The sequence below is a fragment of the Stigmatopora argus genome, chromosome 10, assembly GCF_051989625.1.
Source record: "Stigmatopora argus isolate UIUO_Sarg chromosome 10, RoL_Sarg_1.0, whole genome shotgun sequence".
Lineage (NCBI taxonomy): Eukaryota > Metazoa > Chordata > Actinopteri > Syngnathiformes > Syngnathidae > Stigmatopora > Stigmatopora argus.
Window position 1 is genome coordinate 9,109,109 of NC_135396.1, and position 19,795 is coordinate 9,128,903.

At 40.4% G+C, this 19,795-nt stretch overlaps 1 protein-coding gene across 3 annotated transcripts in view; it reads right to left on the minus strand.

Moving 5' to 3' along the window:
- dph1 (diphthamide biosynthesis 1) overlaps nucleotides 1-19,795 on the minus strand; it is a 155,624-nt gene that overhangs the window by 10,716 nt on the left and 125,113 nt on the right. Inside the window, exons 5-12 of one of the 3 annotated variants that reach the window (XR_013303524.1) lie at nucleotides 19,476-19,544; nucleotides 18,674-18,830; nucleotides 17,614-17,714; nucleotides 13,848-13,926; nucleotides 12,421-12,555; nucleotides 12,238-12,311; nucleotides 3,334-3,361; nucleotides 3,045-3,254 (exon numbers count right to left, since the gene is read on the minus strand). Coding sequence is in view for 2 of the 3 variants with exons in the window: in XM_077611089.1 (XP_077467215.1) it covers nucleotides 12,240-12,311; nucleotides 12,421-12,555; nucleotides 13,848-13,926; nucleotides 17,614-17,714; nucleotides 18,674-18,830; nucleotides 19,476-19,544 (613 nt within the window). In the remaining variant the exon portion in view is untranslated. Of the gene's footprint in view, nucleotides 1-3,044; nucleotides 3,255-3,333; nucleotides 3,362-11,441; nucleotides 11,682-11,723; nucleotides 12,312-12,420; nucleotides 12,556-13,847; nucleotides 13,927-17,613; nucleotides 17,715-18,673; nucleotides 18,831-19,475; nucleotides 19,545-19,795 lie in introns of those variants that run through there. The other 2 variants (XM_077611089.1, XM_077611088.1) reach the window with 2 other exon arrangements.

Consider the following 19,795-nt stretch of genomic DNA (forward strand, 5'->3'; position numbering starts at 1 on the left):
TATTTACATATGACACTTCAAGCACATTTTCCTTACTCAATTAATGCTAAACGCCTACACTTTATCAAGTAAAATAGTCCAAGCAAATGGGTTCAAAACGTACAGTTCTCCTCGTGAAAGAATGGAAGAAACTCCCACGTTTTCCCTGCAAGAGGGTCCAACACATCATTGGCATTCGCAAGCTTACACCCTGCTAAAAAAACAAAAAAACAAAGCTCTGACAAGTAACTTATTTTCACACCTGCCGATTTGCCATAGAGCCTGTGCTATCACATTCCACATGCACATTACTGCACAAGCACCTCTGTGATACCCAATAGAAGCCAAGAAGACCATATACCAGGTGCGAGGTGCAAGTTGCCATTAATATGCTGAGTCGTGATGAGAGTGGCCACAATGTCCAATTCTTCCTGATATATCTTCCTCCTTATGAGTCAGTCCAGAATGGACAAGAGTAATTTACCTCCATCCAAACTGTGACGAACATGCCGTATCCATGCCACCACCGCTTCACCAACATCCGGCAGTTGTGTGTTTGGGGGTGGGGGTGGGGGCTTATTTTATGCCCACACTTTAGTTGTCAAACTGGATCAAACGTTTGCTCACTGGAACCAGGTTCCCTCTTATGAAGCTCCTTAAACTTTGACATAGCGGTACTGCTATTTTCACATAAAAGGCTGAAGTGGGGGCAACAAGAGAATAGGTCACTTGAAGAATCCTGGGGGCGGGGACATTTTACAGGTGAAAATCTTCATTGACAATTGGGTGTATTTGTTTTGTGATTTTGTGAACAAGCCTTTATAATAAAGCCCTGGCGATCTAAGTCTCAATATAACCACATTGATTGTTGAATTAGTCCTTATGAATAGATAACATTACCAGAATTATTCATTCATTCATTTTCTGAGGCGCTTTATCCTCACTAGGGTCGCAGGGGGTGCTGGAAGCTGTTCCACCGGACTTCGGGCCAGAGGCGGGGGACACACCCTGTATCGGTGGCCAGCCAATCGCAGGGCACAAGCAGACGGACAAACATTCACACTCACATCCATACCTAGAGGCAATTTAGAGTGTCCAATCAGCCTACCATGCATGTCTTTGGAATGTGGGAGGAAACTGGAGTACCCTTAGAAAACCCACACAGAACCGAGGAGAACATGCAAACTCCCCACAAGTGGACCAACCTGGATTTGAACCCACGACCCCAGAGCTGTGAGACCGATGTGCCAACATTACCAGAATTAATGTCATTGAAATTAATCAAAACTAAATTGCTCCCTTAATTCTCTAAAGTAGATTTTTCTTTTTTTCAAATTTCAAGTATTCAACTCATTGCCTGCCTTTTGACCAAAACAGATGTCCAATTCATTCAATTGGAAAGACGGGCTGTGTGTTCAGTGTCATTAATTGTGCTAGGATTACAACCCTCTTTAATTGTGTAATTGGAGTGAAGATTCAGCCAAGTCACAACGGATTTGAATTCACAAAGCCATTCTCAATTAATACAGTTGGTTTTTATCTCACAAATAGCAGGTTTTCCACTTCTAAGAGAAAAATGGGCGAAAATGGACTGGACTACATGTTGGACTTAAGGGTCAATAGTAGTAAATGAATCCGGCGAGACATGCAACTAAGTGTTGTGGCCGGTTTGTGTCAGCGACAATGCCTCGTGGGTACGTGATGAGGCAACGGATGATGGAATCCTGCTCCGAGTCATTTGTATTTCGGTGATGCTCAGGGAAAGTCCGAGCGATGAAGCGGAATACTGATGAGGGGAGCAATGTGTGTCAATGTCGAGTCCCTCTGAAAATGTGTGAGCAATGTGAGTGACAATCCCATTTTTTTCTTTTAATCCCCCAGAATGGCACACATCTGAACGACTGACTATTTTCATTGATGCGCAAGAAGTCAACGATATGTGGGTGTACGTGTGCGTTTGGTGGTGTTGTTGAGAAATAACGCCTGAGGGTAAGACGAGGGAGAAGAGGCGATGAGGAGCGATACAACATTGGCTGCAACGAGTGTGTTTTTCCTTCTTAGGTTTTACTCCCAGTGACGTAGGAAATCATTTATTCATAAAGCCCCGTGAGGAAAGCGATGGCGGAATGCAGTGTGCGCAATGTTTGTGTGAGGAATGACCAGAGCTACCTTTGATTCCTCATATAACTTATTCATACTGGCCTCATTAGCTGGTTGAACTGCTCATCAGTTTTCATTTTTTTATTTTTCACTCGTGGCAGCTCCGTGAAGCTTTTAGAAATGTTTGACTGCGTCGTGACGTTGCACTCCCTCTGTTCGGGGGTTCATTAAAATATTGATTAAATCCTATCAAACTAATCCATGGAGGTTTTCCTCAAATATAATTAACATTCTACAAATGTTTTCACACACAAAACTGATTTAAGCTATTTCCAGGAACAGCTCAATGTCCATGAATTAAGGCATGTAGCAAACATCGTTGAATTCTTACTGTTCTTGCTATAGATTAGCTTAGCATTACTGCGTGTTTTATTAAAAACACCTTTGTTGCTGTATTTTTTGAAAGGCTGAAATAAAATATGAACAAAATATAAACACTAATACATTATTTATTACTAATTATACTGACTATACGTGCTCTCACAAACCCCAAAAAAACGACTCGTACGGTGTTTGTAAGGTTTTTTTGGGGTTTGTAAGGGGAATCAATAATCATTTATAAGGGCAGTTATCGGCAGAGGTTGACAGGTATGCTAATAAACACATTTTTAAACTCAGATCAGTGAACCTAAAGATGTTCTTCTCAAAGGCAGGTTCACTTAGAATTAAATGTACACCTCTTAGTGATATACAGAGTATTGACTGCTCAAGTACAGTTCAGTTGTATTTAACTTTGAACCCTGCTATCTGATCATTAAGTTTTATTTTAAGGTGCTACTCGGTATAAAAATATTGTGCACCACTAAAACATTTTTGACAATAAAAAATTGCCTGTCCAGTCAAACCACATTAGGAAGTGTCGTCTGCCCCCCTCGTCCCCCCTCGGCCCCCGGCTTCACGCTTACCTATGTGACGAACGGCAACGTCGTGTTTGACAACTCTCGTTCAGTCACATGCCTCCTCCACAGTGTCAATAATCCACCTCTCCGCTCGCCTAGTCCGCACTCCAGGTGAATCATCGGTGACGCTCCTGATTTTTAATCCTTTATCAAGCAGCTACATGCTTGTACTGTACATTCACCAATGTAGGAGCGGCCATTGGGAGAATGCCACCTCTGGGGAGACCACAAAACATGTAAGACATTGTATACTTTTTCCTCTAATTTGTGTTTAATATTTCTGAGTGTCCCTTACATATCTTGCTTACGTGGACCCTCGGTATCTAGAAAAATAAAATAGGAAACAAAAAAATGGATGAATGTCTTAGTATTTATGCTGCAAATTTTATTAAGCATTTTAACTGAGTAGTATTAATGCAATTTTATAAAATGAGTGTTATTTATTATTAAAATGATATGTTTTAAATGCATAAATATAGATTTAGTCACACCATTAAACACATTTTTTCAGTTTTATGAAATTAGCATACCTGTTAAAAAAGATGCAAATATTTTATCAATTAAATCAATATAAACGTATTTTGGGTAGTTATTTAATTTTTTTCAGCATGTAATTTTCCCACCTTTTTACCCATAAAAATCTGGTTACGGTCCAAATGCACCTTTTAGAGGGTCATCAATTGAATGGTTTCCAGTACCTTTTGGAGTGTGTCAATCAAAACTTTTTTTTTTCTTCTAATCTACATTTAAAAGAAAAATATAAGAACAAATGTCATTAAATTGTGAGGGTGCACTTTATGGCACGTCTGATGACGGGAGACAGTACCGCATTGAGGGCATGCGTGGGGACAGAAAGATGAAGAAAGTGTCTACGTGTGAGAGTTGATAACACTGAATGAGTGGGTTGGTGGAAAAATAGAATGTATTTTTTTAAGGGTTTGTTTTTTATTAGTCATTTCCTCAAAGGACAAGTGTGTGACAGCAGGAGAAAATATGAATTGCTCCACCAATTTAAACTATTGTTAGTTATTGCTTCATATTTTTTATAGCCGTGTGATTTAGTTGGCAATATTTCCACTTTGGCTCAGGGTGAAGTCGGTCAGGTGTAAAAATGTGGGTGTCATCTCTGCCTATTATTAGCTGTTATTATTTCCTGTCCCGACTCCTAACACGGCAAAGCATCTGCTGATGCCATATCAAACGTACAAAAACTGCCTGGCACATTTGAATGTATGACTCAGAGTTCAATTGGAACACTCTGTTCGTGAAAGGCATTTAACTGACTCATGTACCATAACCTTAAGGTCATATATTCTATACTAAAGATTTGATTTCAACCAGCATCTGAACACCAAATCCAAACGGTCTTGTTTTTCTGTTATTCTATTTTTCCAAGTGTTCTGAATTTACCTACACAAGGTTAACTTTTATTTGCTAGAAGGTTAACCGATATATGCATTTATAAGTGTGTGCCACACTTATATGTATGTCCATATAATCAAGTGTACAAATGTACTTCTAAAGAGTAAATACAAAAATGAAAGTGTATGATACACCCATATATAGTATTGTATTTGTGTGTATACCATTGCACTCAATATAAAACAGTTTAAACATACACACATGTCTATCTGCCTATCTACACAGAACTTAGTGGTTGAAAATATCTCAAAATGTGTAGCAAAAATATACCATCGTCTGCTAAAATAGGCAGCATGACTCAATATGAAATATTAATGCAAAATGTACACACTGTTTTAAAGAAAATATACAACCAATGTATATTTAACTCATTCAATATTCAAATAATAAAAAAAATCTTTGCAAACCAGATGTTCAATAGAAAATACAAATCAATTGGTAAATTAACCAAATGGCATAAATCTATAACATAAACCTAATATACACAATGAAAAATAAATGCACTCTGAACACACAAGTACTTTTAGAAGGTTCCTTGTGTTGTGATAATTAATTACGCATACGTAAAGCTTTTTTATGCATTTAATTTTTAATTCTAAAGCTTAGATTAAACCCTGATGCGCTTTAGAATTTCACTGCCAAAGTTCATTGGGTACACAGAAAAACTCCATTTGATGAGAGCCACTCTGCAACAAGTTTTTTGTGGTCATTTTAGCTTTCTACCGCAAGAAAATAGTTGCTTGTACTTTTTTGTGTGCATCATGGTCTCCTGGGTTTAAATAACCCCCTCTCCCCAGCTCTTGATGCCAGTTTCCTCGATGACGTAGGAGCTCACGTAGGTGGATCGCGGAGGTGCAGCTTCTGAATGAATGAACGACCCCCCTCTACCTCCCCCTTCTCCCAATCCCCTCCCCTCTCTCGTCGCTAGTACTACAGCATCTCTATAAGAGCTCAGCCGCGGGACAGCCGGGCGCCCCATTTCAGCGGATGAGACGCACATGCAGCAAAGGGGAGGGCGACGTTTTTTCTTCTTCTGTTTTTGTTGTTTTTTACCATTAAAAATATTTTATTATGTATATTATTTAGCAAGGAAATTGCATGTTAGATAACTTCCATCATTACTCGGGGACCAATCAAGGTAAGTGCCTTTATATACCTACTGATTAAAAAAATGATTGGGTGAGAAGCCCAATAAAAGAGCTTGTAGAAAAACAAAGATTAACCGCAAATTGTTTTCCGCTCTACTATTTGATTGTTGGCGTGCGCACCATGGAGAAGCTTTACGGTAATAGTGGAAGGCTGGAAGTTACTGCAGTGTGAGTCACTTTGGCGCACATGGGTCGTCACAGCTGTGTGTGCGCGCGCGCGTGCGTGCGTGACAGATGAAAACTGCATGTTAACGAGGCAGACCGATCACGACTTTTCATTTATAGCTCAGGAATCCCAGAGCGATGACAAAAAGCGTATTGAGCAATTATAATATAACCTAAGTGTATACGAATGACATTTCTATGCACATTGATGAATATGTTTGATGAGTGCATAGATTACGCGACTTTCGCCTTCTTTGTCTCTCTCAAACCCATTGCACCCCCCACACCCCCTCCTGATTTTAATCTTTGGAAAGAGAGTGAAGGGGGGCTAAAAGGGACATAGTGACGCGTTTGATATGAAGTCAAGACTGCGTCACTCCTGCGCACGGGCACGCGGCAGCCAATCAGGGGGCGGTAGGGCTCCTTAAAGAAACAGTGCATCACCGGCACCTGCACGACTGACGTCGGTGCCGCTGGGCTCCGTGCAGCGTGAGCGGGAAGAAAAAGATAGGTGGGGGCGTATAGCAAAATCCCCAAGGTAACTCCCGGAGAAGAGAGCGCTGAGCAGAATGACAATGAGCACAGTGGGGTAGACCCACCGAGCCAAGCGTCTTTTGCCCTGGAAAGCAAGAAGACACAGGAGCGCCACTGAGTGTTGCTGTCCATGGTCCTGGAAGACACAGGAGCGCCACTGAGTGGTGCTGCCCATGGTCCTGGAAGACACAGGAGCGCCACTGAGTGGTGCTGCCCATGGTCCTGGAAGACACAGGAGCGCCACTGAGTGGTGCTGCCCATGGTCCTGGAAGACACAGGAGCGCCACTGAGTGGGGCTGTCCACGGTCCTGGAAGACACGGGAGCGCCACTGGGTGGTGCTGTCCATGGTCCTGGAAGACACAGGAGCGCCACTGAGTGGTGCTGCCCATGGTCCTGGAAGACACAGGAGCGCCACTGAGTGGTGCTGCCCATGGTCCTGGAAGACATAGGAACGCCACTGAGTGGTGCTGCCCATCGCCCTGAAAGAACAGCGGCATGTTCTTTCACATTCGCCATCATTTTTTTTCTCGACTGCCTTGCAGCAGTCCACATGATCTTTCAAAATTTAACATTTGACATTCACTCATCCTTTCATAACACCTCTAAAAGACCATCAGTCAAACGTCAAAATGTATTTAAGAAAACATCTGTCACCCCCAAAATAAAACCTGGACATTCATCTTGATGATTATCCTTTTGTCTCTTCACTATTCACTAAGTAACTCCTTCCATCTCATTGACAACGAGGGACACCAACCTGCGGCCACTGAGGCGCAAGTGGCTCTATTCATCTGTCGGCTTTGAATTTAAATTAGTTTGTCACCAGATAGACGTTGAAGCCGTTTGACCTGGCAGCAAATGATCGCTCTGTCCAAAGACTTCAAATCGTATCCAGGCAGTCATCCATAATTGTCAAACTAACACCACTGATTCTTTCATCTAAGAAATTTTCCATATAATTATCTGTCAAAATATAATGGAGCCAACTTTTCACAGGGGGCAGAGAACATGAAGCTAAAAATGATGAATCCCCATATACTACTGCATGTGACTCATTGACTGCCACTCACCAGGAGGACTTGTCATTTTAATGCTATAGACTGCAATGGACGTCTAATCCATTTTGACTGGCTGTCAAATTACATACGCCACAATAATCATCAATTCTCAATATGCCCAGGCATTTATTTAACCAGCCATTCTGTCAGATTTCACCTAATAGACTATTCCAAAACACGGCCATGGTGAATGCACTAATTGTACCAATTGCAAAAATCTGATTTTGATTATTATTATCCATTTATTTTCTAAATATTTCACCCATCTAATCGTAAAGCTTTGTGAAATGTCTCCAAATACCTGTGACACAGCAGAATTTTTCATAACTTGTCATCCATCTGTCGACATACACATCAATTTTCTTCGCTCGTCCGCACTTTACACATCTGTCAAAATAGATTTTTGAGTAAAGAAGGGAAATAAGTTTATTAATAATGAAGATACATTAGGGTCAGCCATTCCCAATCAAGACACTGAACCTAACCGAGCGATTGACTATTCACACCCTCCACAACGCTGTCTAAATTTTAGCTATACACTTAGACACAATTTGAAGAAGCCCCTTCTCAAGCTTGAAGCTCCCATTCTGTTCTCCCACCCCTTGCTCTTCATACATGTCATACAGGAGTAAAAGAGGATGAGAAGGGGCCTGTGGACAAAAACACATCAGACGAGAACACTGACGTCAGTTGAGCTTGCTTGCATAAGCCGCCAAAGCCTCGCCGCTCCCGGATGTCCATATCCTGTGTGTGACTCATGGATTATTAGCATGGAAATCAATAAGACGTTAAAAGAGACAACACTCTTGTTGTCAGGCTGGCTGCCAAGATTGCTGCTTACCAGCCAAGATCTGTCAATTACACATTCATCATTGTGCTCACTCCCTTTGCAGTCAAAAGTCTTTGGTCCTCTCTTTGTGGTCAGTGCATCAACACCTTGGCTCTAGACTGCTTACTGCTAAAATTCCTCCCCAGTACAGTAACAGTCTACAGTCATGGCTACTGACGCCTGGCGAGAGCTCAGCGGGAAGGAGGCTGCCTGAGAAGTTTTTCGACAGCATGGGTATGACATCAGCCGGCAGAAGCACCAATCGCATGCTCCCACATCCTGCTGCATCACTCCTCTGTCTCTATGGTGACCGTGGCATTAGATTGTTACTGTAGCAACGGCATCAGCGGTAACAGTCTACAGCCATGGTCGCTAGGGGGCAAAAAACACACATACACACACACCGTGGTGGTGAAGGATAATAAAAAAAGGGGGTTAAGGTATTTCTCTATGTCTTTATAAAATAATGTATTTTCTGGTTGTTTATGTGTGTTCTAGTAGTGTAGCTACTGTATGTAAAAATAAAAACAAAGAAACTTGTTTTAATGAAGTCCATTTTGTCTTATGTTAAATATCTCTACATGAGTCAATCTACGATTTGCAGGTATGTCAATTTAAGTTCTTACTTCATTAATAATGTGACACTTCGGTAGTAACGCTCATGTACAGTATTTAGGGAGGTGCTGATTTGATGTGTCTGGAAATAGAAATAGAAACATTGGTTATTGAACAGTTGTAAGATGTAAGAAAAATCTCACAAACGCTTAAGATTTGCTAGCAGAAAGTACAGTGGATTGATGTGTGGAAAACTTAGATGTGAAAAACACAATTGCCTGCATTGCCTCAATGCGCAGCTATTTTTTCCCCACTCTTGAAACATAACGTACAGTTCACACAAACTGACCTTAATTGGTTACCGCTGAGTCATCTGAAGAAGGATGCTGCCTGACGTACATTACTTGGTCCATTGACGCATCCCTCCATGTACAAGGGCACAGGGTGGAGCTGAACCTTTTGACATGGCCATGGCCAGAGCAGGTGGTCCGCCAACAATTGCACTCAAGTCTCCGATATATCAAAGGAAGCACCTGTAGCATCCCCAACACGTGCCATTTGGTATAAATGAAAGTTATGCTTTCATTAGGAATTTGGAAAGTGTCCACAGTAATTTATTTCTAGTCTATTATTGGGGGTAAATTGCAGCTATTAAATAATAAAGCTCAAGGTTGAATGTCTGATTTTCCCCTGAGGGCTGTTAAGATTTCAAAAAGCAAACAGTAATTTGACAATTGACTCATCTGATTATTGCATATTAACAGCAAAGCGATGGATAACTAGCTTTGTAATCAGAAATCCATGAAAACAGTGTGTTTTAATGGTCGGTCAGTTGTACTGTGGTTACTGGACTTTAAGTTTAATATCTGTTATGTAACATTAAAAAGTTATTGACAGTCAGAGGCATTGTGTTCGTACAACATTTGTTTTGAATTGAGTTTGGCGTTAATAATGTAGTGGTAAAACATCAAGATTATACTGCATGTATTTCTTCTTGCATGGCAAAAATAGTACTTTTGGAAACATATTGTTGTCTGATACAACGCCACCGCAGACTAAAAAGGAGCAAATAATGACACATTCATTAGTACATGAAATCTACAGTAGTTAATATATCTGATCAGACTTCAAAGTCATAGGTGAAGGGTTGAAAGAAAACATGTAATTTAGAAATCAAAACTAAATTGCTCTCCTTCAGAAAAAGACTCATCCAACCAAATACTACATTCTGTATGGCTGATGGCAAACAATGACATAAAGTACAAACAAAAAATAAAATCTGCCATATTGAAAGCCAATCTGACAGTGAGCAAAAATATCCCCGACATGAGAGAGTTCTCCGTCTATACGTGCAGTGGGCAGCAGCAGCGTCCATTACTCACCAATGAGTCACAATTCCTCCTCACTCTCTAACTGTTGTTTGTTTCCCCACCTTCCGCCTTTTTAATAATGAATCATCAGACTAATGGGAGTTTCCTAAATCTGCATTATTATTTCAGGGGGCAGCATCTATTACTGGTGACAAACAGCAATTATTGGCCCCTCATTAATAAGGCTTATAAATGCAGGTAAAATGTGAGCTATTTTCATATGTAAAAGACTAAGAACATCTCAAAGGGGTCAAGTTGAGGGAAATTAGGGTAGTGGGCTGAAGAAAGTGCGTGACGATGCTTTTGTGCTTGCTTCCACGCAGGATTAGTCATCATCTTACACCATTTATATGTTTTCCTTTGAAGACACTTTTTGCAGTAAGTGCCCATAACAAATATACACTCATACACACACGTGCATGAACCCACCCACCCAGACCCACATGATGCCTTTTGGCCATTTTACACATTAAACTGTGCTCTTGGTGATTGGATTGAACCCAAAACTTGACTTCCCTGGCTTTCTGTGACGTTGAACCATGAACTACAGTAACATTACCATAACAAATTTCAGTTCAACAAGACCTTTCCAGAGAGATGACTCACATTCTTGCAAATAAGTAATGCGGACAGTAACATCTAGTGGGCGAATTTGGAGAAGCACTTAAAAAAAAGAACGAAATATTCACACTGAATTGCAACAAGCCTACAAGGGAGTTAGCATTTCGAATCATTTTTTGTCACGTTTGGTAATCATGTACACAGCATTCCAATTTTCTGACTCTAACGTGTTATTATGAAAAAATATCAGACATGTTCTTATACTTGGTTATCCCAACCTTTGATTTACAGGGTGCAAGTCTTTTCAATTTAGGAAACATCAAATATAACTGTACTGAATTACTATTCTTGCAAGTGTGGCAACAGTAAGTGGCAAAAAGGGGAAATGAGTTTGGGTGCATGCTTTTCATTGGACATTGACTTGGGGGTGCTGTTTTCAAACATTAGGTGAGAAACAACATTTGTCTTTACTAATGAAGAAAGCTAATAAATTAATATATCAGATGTAACTAAAAATCTCTTTGAGCCTAAAATTAATAAGCCTTCTGCTCTTCTTTTCATAGTTGCGTTAATCAATAAAACTGACACGCTAGTGAAGAATCTCATTAATTGTTCCTTCTGTCGCTAATGCAAGGACACAAAGGACATAAAATCAAGATCTTTGCAAAGATTAGTTTTTTTTTTTTTTGCTGCCGTGCATCTGTTGGAATTCTGGACATGAGGCGGATGACGAGGTGGACGGATGTGTTGCCTAGGAGACGCCAAGATGAGAAAAGTAAAGAAATTCTTTGGCATCAACATCTTAGCTCCACCCAGAGTGGAGGAGGATGGGGAGGGGGCTAAGGGGGGTTCTCAGGTTGTGTGAAGGACAGTATGTTTTCTGCATGAAAATGTGCGCTTTTACATTTCAATATTTATTTATTGACAGAATCCTCCATCAATAAATAATGAGGGCGAAGAGAAATCGTGACTGGCAGAGATTCTTGCTGCAGCCTTGCATCTGGTGAAAATAAAAGCATCACTCAGACTAAAGTAATTCTTTGTATTGGTGTATTGTATTTGAAATAGGTATAAAAGTAAGAATTACAGCGCTGTGGGAGCTATTTGTAAAAAAAAACACTGGCAGTGTTAAATAAATAAAGTGCTTCATCCTAGAGAGAGGATCCCACCGAGAGGCTTTGCGGGAAAAGCACAGCGTGAACGACACGGAACATACACGGAATTGTACATCGTTTAAATCAAGCAAGTGTTCGCATCCAAACAAAGTCCCCCACGCAATGTTTGGGCATTGTCTTTCTTTCTTTTTCCTTTACAAACTCTGCAATCTATTACATTTGCAGCGCATGGGGGCAAAAATCCAGCATCTTTTTGTTCTAGAGCGCCTCACGAACATGCATAAGGATGTATAAGCTATTATCTCTGGTGTATACACGTGTGTTCTCAATTCTCAATGCTACAATATATAGAGGAGTACAATGTGATTTCCTGTAGGAATTGAGAGATACATTTTGGGAGTGTCCTTCCACTTTCTATCAAGTCTTGAGACACGTTCCTACCTTCATTCTCCTTTAGAGCAGCAGGGTGCGCACTGCTTGTTGGGGTTTTGCAGGCAAGAAGCTGGAGAGCGAACCTAAAATGATGAATCAAAGGAGATAAAGGTGAACAGTAGAAAACAAAGGTGTGCCATATTCACCACTAGATGTCAGTACGACTATATGCAGATGAAGAGTTCACCTCACCTGAGCTTGGGTACGAGGGGGTCTAGCTGGCTGGTTATCTGGGTGGTTGGGGGTCCATGGGCCCAGGCTTTGATTGGAGTAAAAGTCCATGGGGTACACTTCCTTCCAGTCCATTTCCTGGAGGGCCACCGCTGCCTGGGAGGAGAATAGAGAGAGACAATAAGATATAGAGATGTATGTATACATGTTTAAAATATTATTGTTTGCTCCAGCAGTTTTTTATGTGCAGGTAAGCAGGTAAGCAAAGAGAATGACACTCCTGGCAAGACAGGTGTCAAAATATGGAGCTTGGAGAACAGGTGCCGCTGTCGTGTTGTGTTCTGTTGAATAACGTAACAGCAGCTGTTGGAGAAGAGAAGCAAGGAGAGCGAGGGATGTACTGCATCGAAAGTCGGCTGAAGAGAATTTCCTACCATGACGAGATGAGCGCAAAGTAAATATTCATTCCATTTATTATTGAAAACTATCAATCGTCTATTCTAATTTTCTTTTGAATGACACCAAGGTAACTAGTGCCACTCAGTTTTGTAAACATGAATCCAAACAATTAGTTAAAACTCAAGTGACAGAAAGCTCCTTACAGGAATGTTTCACATATTTTCATTATAACAACTCTCCTCTCTGGCCTTATTTTGGCACCCTTTTCCATCCTCTCCTCTTCACTGCGCATGCTAGCTTGCGCCACTAATCCCTACTCCGACAAGAGAGCCGAGTGCGTCTTATTGACTATAAATATAACATGAGAGGCCCTGAAAATAAGTGGCCCCACCCCAGCAGCCTCTCGTCTCTGGGCTCACTCCGCCCTCCCGGCTCCTTTTCCTCCCGCCACTGTCATCTTCTTTCTAAATGCCACAGCACAAGTAAAAACACTCACTGCCAAGAGACCGTCCTCTCACAAGCTCAGTTCCAAATGGTTTAATTTTGCATTTGGCTGTTAGAAAAAAAGGCTGCCATGGACAGTGAAATGCACTGACACAGAAGGGGGGGGGTGTCGGGCAAACAAACACTTCCTCTTCAAGACAGTGAGTCCCTTCAGACACATTCTAAAAGCATGTGTGAATGAACTAATCGCTCAGATTAATACATCCTATTGCATTTTTTTATATGTGGGGGGGCTCTTTAAAAACAATAGCAGGAGCAGTGACTAGTATAAATGGACCTTGTTGAGGAACTCTTTCTCTCATGCGACGAATGTGCAGCCGGCAGGGGGAGCCGGCCCATTGGAGGATACCGTGCCCCCCCCTAAATGCTAAATGAATTCACCGCCATTTAAATCACTTTGCCCATTCTTAACAATGTACCTGCTATGATGGAACAACTACGTATGTATCTGTAACCTGTGCCACCCGACCCATGTGGGCGCTTAAAGAGCCGCTGGTGGGCGGCCCAGATGACTGAACGGCAAGAATGAGTGGTGGGTGATTTACCTCATAGGGAGAAAGCAGGGGTTTGGAGAAGGCTGAACCCCAGTCGATGGACAGCCGTGGACATGCAATTTGGACCCACCTGCAGTAGTAAAAGGACAAATCAGCACACTGGATAATTACATTGTCACAACTGATTTGAAATAAAGTAAGGAGTTAATTCAAGTGATTCAAAAGGAAGTGAGGAGACACTCTTGGAATCGCTGTATATTCTCCTAAAGGAATAATCTTTTTTGGGGGGGCTCAATGAACACAATCCCCCTCACTTTAAAAAAGGACCAATTGTGAATATACATACGCACTGTATAATACCAGAAATTCAGCAATTATACACAATTTCCCAATTTATATAAATGCCAAATTTGTGATTTTTTTCCAATTAAAAGATAGTAAGTGTACGCTTCAACCAAATCAAAGCAGTTACAGTTAAACTCCCTTAGGGTGCAAAAATTGTCATTAATGCAAATATGTCTCGATCAAACAAGCTGAGTCACAAGATGCCAAAAATATTTTTAGGGAGGCGATGTACACCCTCACAAATAGGAGCCCTGTAGCCTCCTCCTTATCTCGGGCATCTGTTTTGTGAGATGGTGTCCTGATTAGCAAACAGCAGCTCTCCATAGTGTGAATGCAGACGCATTCAGGGGATGAGTGATGTTACAAAGAGTTAAGCTGAAAGGTGGGGGCATTAGGGGACAAAAAAATTGCAGTAAGAGGGAATAGGAGAGGTTAGGTGAGCATGCATTAAGAGAAAAAAAAACAAGCGCCATTGAAGTCTCCATGGAGGTAGCCTACATAGAGTAGTTGGCTGACAGAGTGGTGGGAGGGAGTAAGCAGGACTGGTAGGCAGGGTCTGTGTTTGAAAGATACGAGGAAGACGCAGATAGTGTCAGGAGGAAGAGCAATAAAGATGGAGCAGATGGAGGCCAAGGTGGTGGGGTAGGTGTCAAGGAAAAAAGAGAACAGGAAGACTGCCTGAGAGAGAAGAATGTTTACTCTTGCAAATGCATGAGGGGACTATAAAGGGGGGGGATCTGAAAAATATTAGGGCGGAAATGGCAGTGGGAGAAAATAAATGGTGCAGGTTAGCTAAATCCAATCCTTGGCTTCAAATCAACGGAAGCAGCCCACTCTTGTCCCTAATCCCACTGATGGAGCTAAAGCTATTGACGAGGATGGATGACGTAGTATGATTAAAGGCCAAGGAGATAAGTTATACATGTATGATGGTGCTTAAGGAGGAATAGATGGAGCAGAAAGGGTTAGAGGAAATAAAAGTCCAATCGCTTAAAGGTCAAAATTGCCCATCTGTCTTGTTTTTCATTTTGTCAACTCTGGCCAAGTTTCTGAATGGTTGAATTGATTACACAGTTGACTCCCACTCGACTGTACTCTCTGTCGCATAAGTCACGCCTGTGGGCAAACACGTGGCCTTTTCCTATTTCACATTTATCCCGACAACATACACCCCCCCTCCTCCTCCCTACCACACAATTTGAGAGCCAGCTGATGCTCCCACCCTTGCACCAATTGACTTGCTGGAAGCCAGACCTTTAAATCCGTCAGTTACAGCTAATACAGTAACTTGGAAGCACTGACGTGGCCTAATGTGGAACTACTAAAGACAATCATTTCAGAACTAAAATTCAAGAGTAACGGTTTTCATAATGTTTTTAAGTGCATTAAACATTTCAGCACATATGTTACTTGCATATAAAAATATTCAATGAGCACCAGATGGCTTAATGGGATTTTAAGTGTGGTTTAAAGCAGAGGAGTAGTTAAAAAGAAGAAAAGAACTCTATCCAAGTCCATAGGGTGAGGAATGTGAATGTCTAAAAGGAAAGTCAAACAAAGCTAAGAACCAGGGGTTATTTTAACAGATTGAGGTCTAGCTTTGTACTACTACCATAATGATTTTCAATGTTTGAACTGTACAGTATTATTCACGAGTGGGTAAAAAGAGGGTGTAATTATTGTATATCAGGGGCCAGATTGAGCTCCCATGCGGAACAAACTTTGGCACTGTGATATTCTGTTACCGAAATGGAGAGTCTTGTAATAAAAATCTCCAGTAAAAAGGGACCGCTCCAAAGGAAAAAAACAAAACAAACAACCTTGTTTGAAGACATTGATCAGGGGTTTTTAAGGCTTGCTCTTTAGAAGATATGCCTAATTGAAGCAGCATATGGTTTATCTGAGGTTTTTTAAGACCAGATTTTGCAGTGTAGTGGCATGTTTGCAACCACACTGTTTTGATTGAGCAGGCAAAAATTAGACTAAAGTTTAGGTTACAATGTGAATAGCTGTTTGCCAACATGTACCCTAATATTAACTGCAGAGTAAACAGATTCCCACCTAATGTCAGCTGGCTATACTGCAACTGTGACCCCAAATGGGATAAGTAGTTCAATAAGGATGGGGTGAAGCTTTTTAAAAGAGCCAAAATAACTCTTTACCAAACATGTATTACATTTCACAATGTGCAGTGTTGAGGGCACTGAAAGGGGACAGGGAAATATCTTTAACATCGGTAATAAATGAGCAATATTGAAAGAGTGAAAGGATGAAATCGCTAATTACGTTTAAACTCGGGGGCAAACTGTAGTGAAAACGTAAATGGAAACTATTTAGTGCTCCTGAAACCACATGCAGCACTTGCTGCCTTGCTTCATTACTGACCCGTAACTCCAGCAATTAGGCTTTCGACCCTGGCAAACGGAGGTAACAAACAGCTATTTAGTTGGGCTGTTGTCAAAAACTAAGACAGAAAAGATAAAATGTTGCAATGCGCATGGTGGCAGTCTAGTCGAGATAACTGCATATGGCATGTAGATATGTGTACAGTACAATAAAGACTGCTTTGGGGAAGTCTAATTACTAAATTATAAGCATAACATTATGGCAGTTCTCATTAAGAGCTGTGTGGGTGTTTAAAGACAGAAAGCTTGGAATGGGGCCCTGTGCTCTATCACCATTACTCTCTCTTGCTTCCATGCCTCCTACAAGAAAACATGACTGGATTCAGGACATTGCAAGAGACCCGGCTGTCTGTTGTGGGTATTGTGGCAAGCCTCACACAAACATATTCATAGGGGGGGGGGGGGGGGGGGGGGGCATGTTGAGTTCGGAAAAAAAAAGCCGCAGAACAGTTTCCATCTGATCTTATTAGATATAGCGAAAATACATCCAGGATGTGTGTCTGATAAATGTGAAAAAAATGCAATGCTTTTAATGTGTGCTGCTCAAAGTGCACTGCCTGGTTCCGAAAGCTCAACAAAACCACTGAGTGACAGCATTTTGCAACATAGTCCTCCCTAATACGATGTTGGGATAGTAGTTTGTTGTCTTTGTTCGTTAAGGGGTATTTGGTATGACAACGTTTCCTTTAGGAAGTAAATATTTTTACCACAAGGGGAAAAAAAAGAGCAGAAAATAAAAGGAATGTATAACAATAGGAAGACAAGTATTGTATTTAGTAAACAAATGTTAAGAGTAGTGACCTTTTCAAAGAGCGTATATTAAAACCTTCCAACCGTGGATTCTCATAGCGAAGAAAAGAGAAAAGGCCACAATGATGCATTCATCTGAAAGCCTTACACAAACAGCGCAGACTAAAATAATATTCATTGTTCTCACTAAAAGCATTTTTCTGCAAGATGTATTTCTCATTAGGCACAACATCATGATGTGTGCTATTCATATTGTTATCGGACGTGCTCTACGTTTGGTTGTGTTTGAGTGTATGTGTGTGCGTATCATTACTCACGCGTCAACATCAGGCAGTAGATCCAACTTGCTGGGAAAAATCTCGGACAGAAGAACTCGAGTGAAACGCCTGCCCAGCGACTGTAACCTTGATTCCAGGTGCTATGGAGAATTGAGTGAGAAATGCAGTTATTCTCTTATCAAAATATGATTTTCTCTAAGGTTGGTGACACCTATACACTTATTTTACAACACCTTTGAGAGTAAGGTGTATTATTATTAATGTCTCAACCGTATGTATACGTGTGTGTATATGTATATGTAGATTTATATATATATATATATATATATTTATATGTATATATATTTATGTGTATATATATATATATATATTTATATGTATATATATTTATGTGTATATATATATATATATATATAATACATAAATTATATATATATATATATATATATATATATATATATATATATATATATATATATATCATGCAACACGCTTATTTATTTATGTCTAAAATGTATTTTTCCGTGTCTGTATTCTCACCCTATTGCTACTGTGACAGTGAAATTTCCCGAATATGGGATGAATAATGTTATCTAATCTCATCTAATAGAGAGTCCCCCTTCCCCCCAAAAAAATAATTAAAGCCATTGAAGTTCAAATTTGTTTCTTCATATTACATATATTGAGATGTCATTTTGAACATCCTGGAATGTTAGTTTGGGTAGATAAAAATGTGGTTGTTTCTAAGTCTGTGCATGTTAGTATCATCTTTTCTTATCGGATAATTCTTCAAACATTCAAATTAATAAAGCAGAGTCAGTTGATAGCTAAACTCAAACATTCAAGCCACAAATGTCCATAACATAAATATTGTAACACGTTTACACGTGATAACTGCTTTTGAAAAACATTCAACACTCTGCTTCAAGTAGATTATATCTCTGTTTACCTTATGTTTTATCTTGAGCACTACATACAATTTGCTACTCCAAGATTACCATCCAGTCTTGGAATCCTGTGTTACTCCGAACATGAAACTATTGCACGGCAGCCCCTAGGACACCAAAAAACTGCTGAAACCAAAAATACACACACTCACCTCCAGAACCTTTGGGTTTCCCTGTCGACCAAGCGTGCCTAAAATGAGCCCCCATTTCTGGGCTGAGCGTGCCTTGTCGATGGCCTCTAGCCTTAAAGCGCGCATAGCCTCGTGGTCGTAATACTCCCTGGAAAAGACTTTACTGTAGGGGTCGTACCTACACAGAGAAAAATAACACAAAATATTGCTCATGGACAAATGCATCCAGCTATTGTTCAGGTATCTATTCCATGGGCCAAAATGCAAGGCAAGATTAAAAATCCAATCATGAAAACACATCAAGTATGACAGGGGTTGTGTAAATCTGAACTATTTCAGAATATATAATCTATTTTCCATGGATCCAGGGCCGTCACTTGAGATTAAAATCTTGTTTGTGACAGAGACCAGTGGGCTGTGCAGCCGTGCAAATGTCTATAACACAATTTCACTTTGCATAAAAACAGTAAGTCATCAAAATCACACACCCTTACCAAATGTTATTAGGACATGGCGCTTGAGCAAGTCCACAATTTTGACTGATACTGACAGATATGGTATATTAATTCCCCAATGTTTACAACAATGTTTGTGCTTTGGAATGTTGTATGTTTTGATTATCCTGAATTATGTAAAAGGTGATTTTTTGAGGCAGGTGTTATGCTAGGTTTCATAAATTAACAAGTGTACCTAATGTCATTTTTATGCCCGGTACTGACTTTACTGCCATCATTTCCAATGATTTACTTTTACATTCCTTGGATGACTACAAATAATGAAGAACATTTTTTTATTTCTTAATGGTATGTTATATTTACTATACCTGTAGGCTGGTATATCTGGATTTGCTATCATGATCGACTCCAGGTGAAATCTTCCATCTCCCAAATAGCTACAGAAATATAGAAATTCTTTGTTAGAATTTTTTGTTTAAAAAATAAATAAATCAGGAGAAAACAATGTGTAAAATTCAATATCACATTAAAATCAATCAAACGTGGGTCAACTTGTTACAGAACACTAAAGGCCTAGTAGGTCTCAGGCCTCGAGCGCAGGATCAGCCCAGCTCCTCTGTCCGGGAAACATGACCCCTAACGATTGGAGCATGCTGTTTACAGAGAATGCAAGCCCTTTCAATTAACC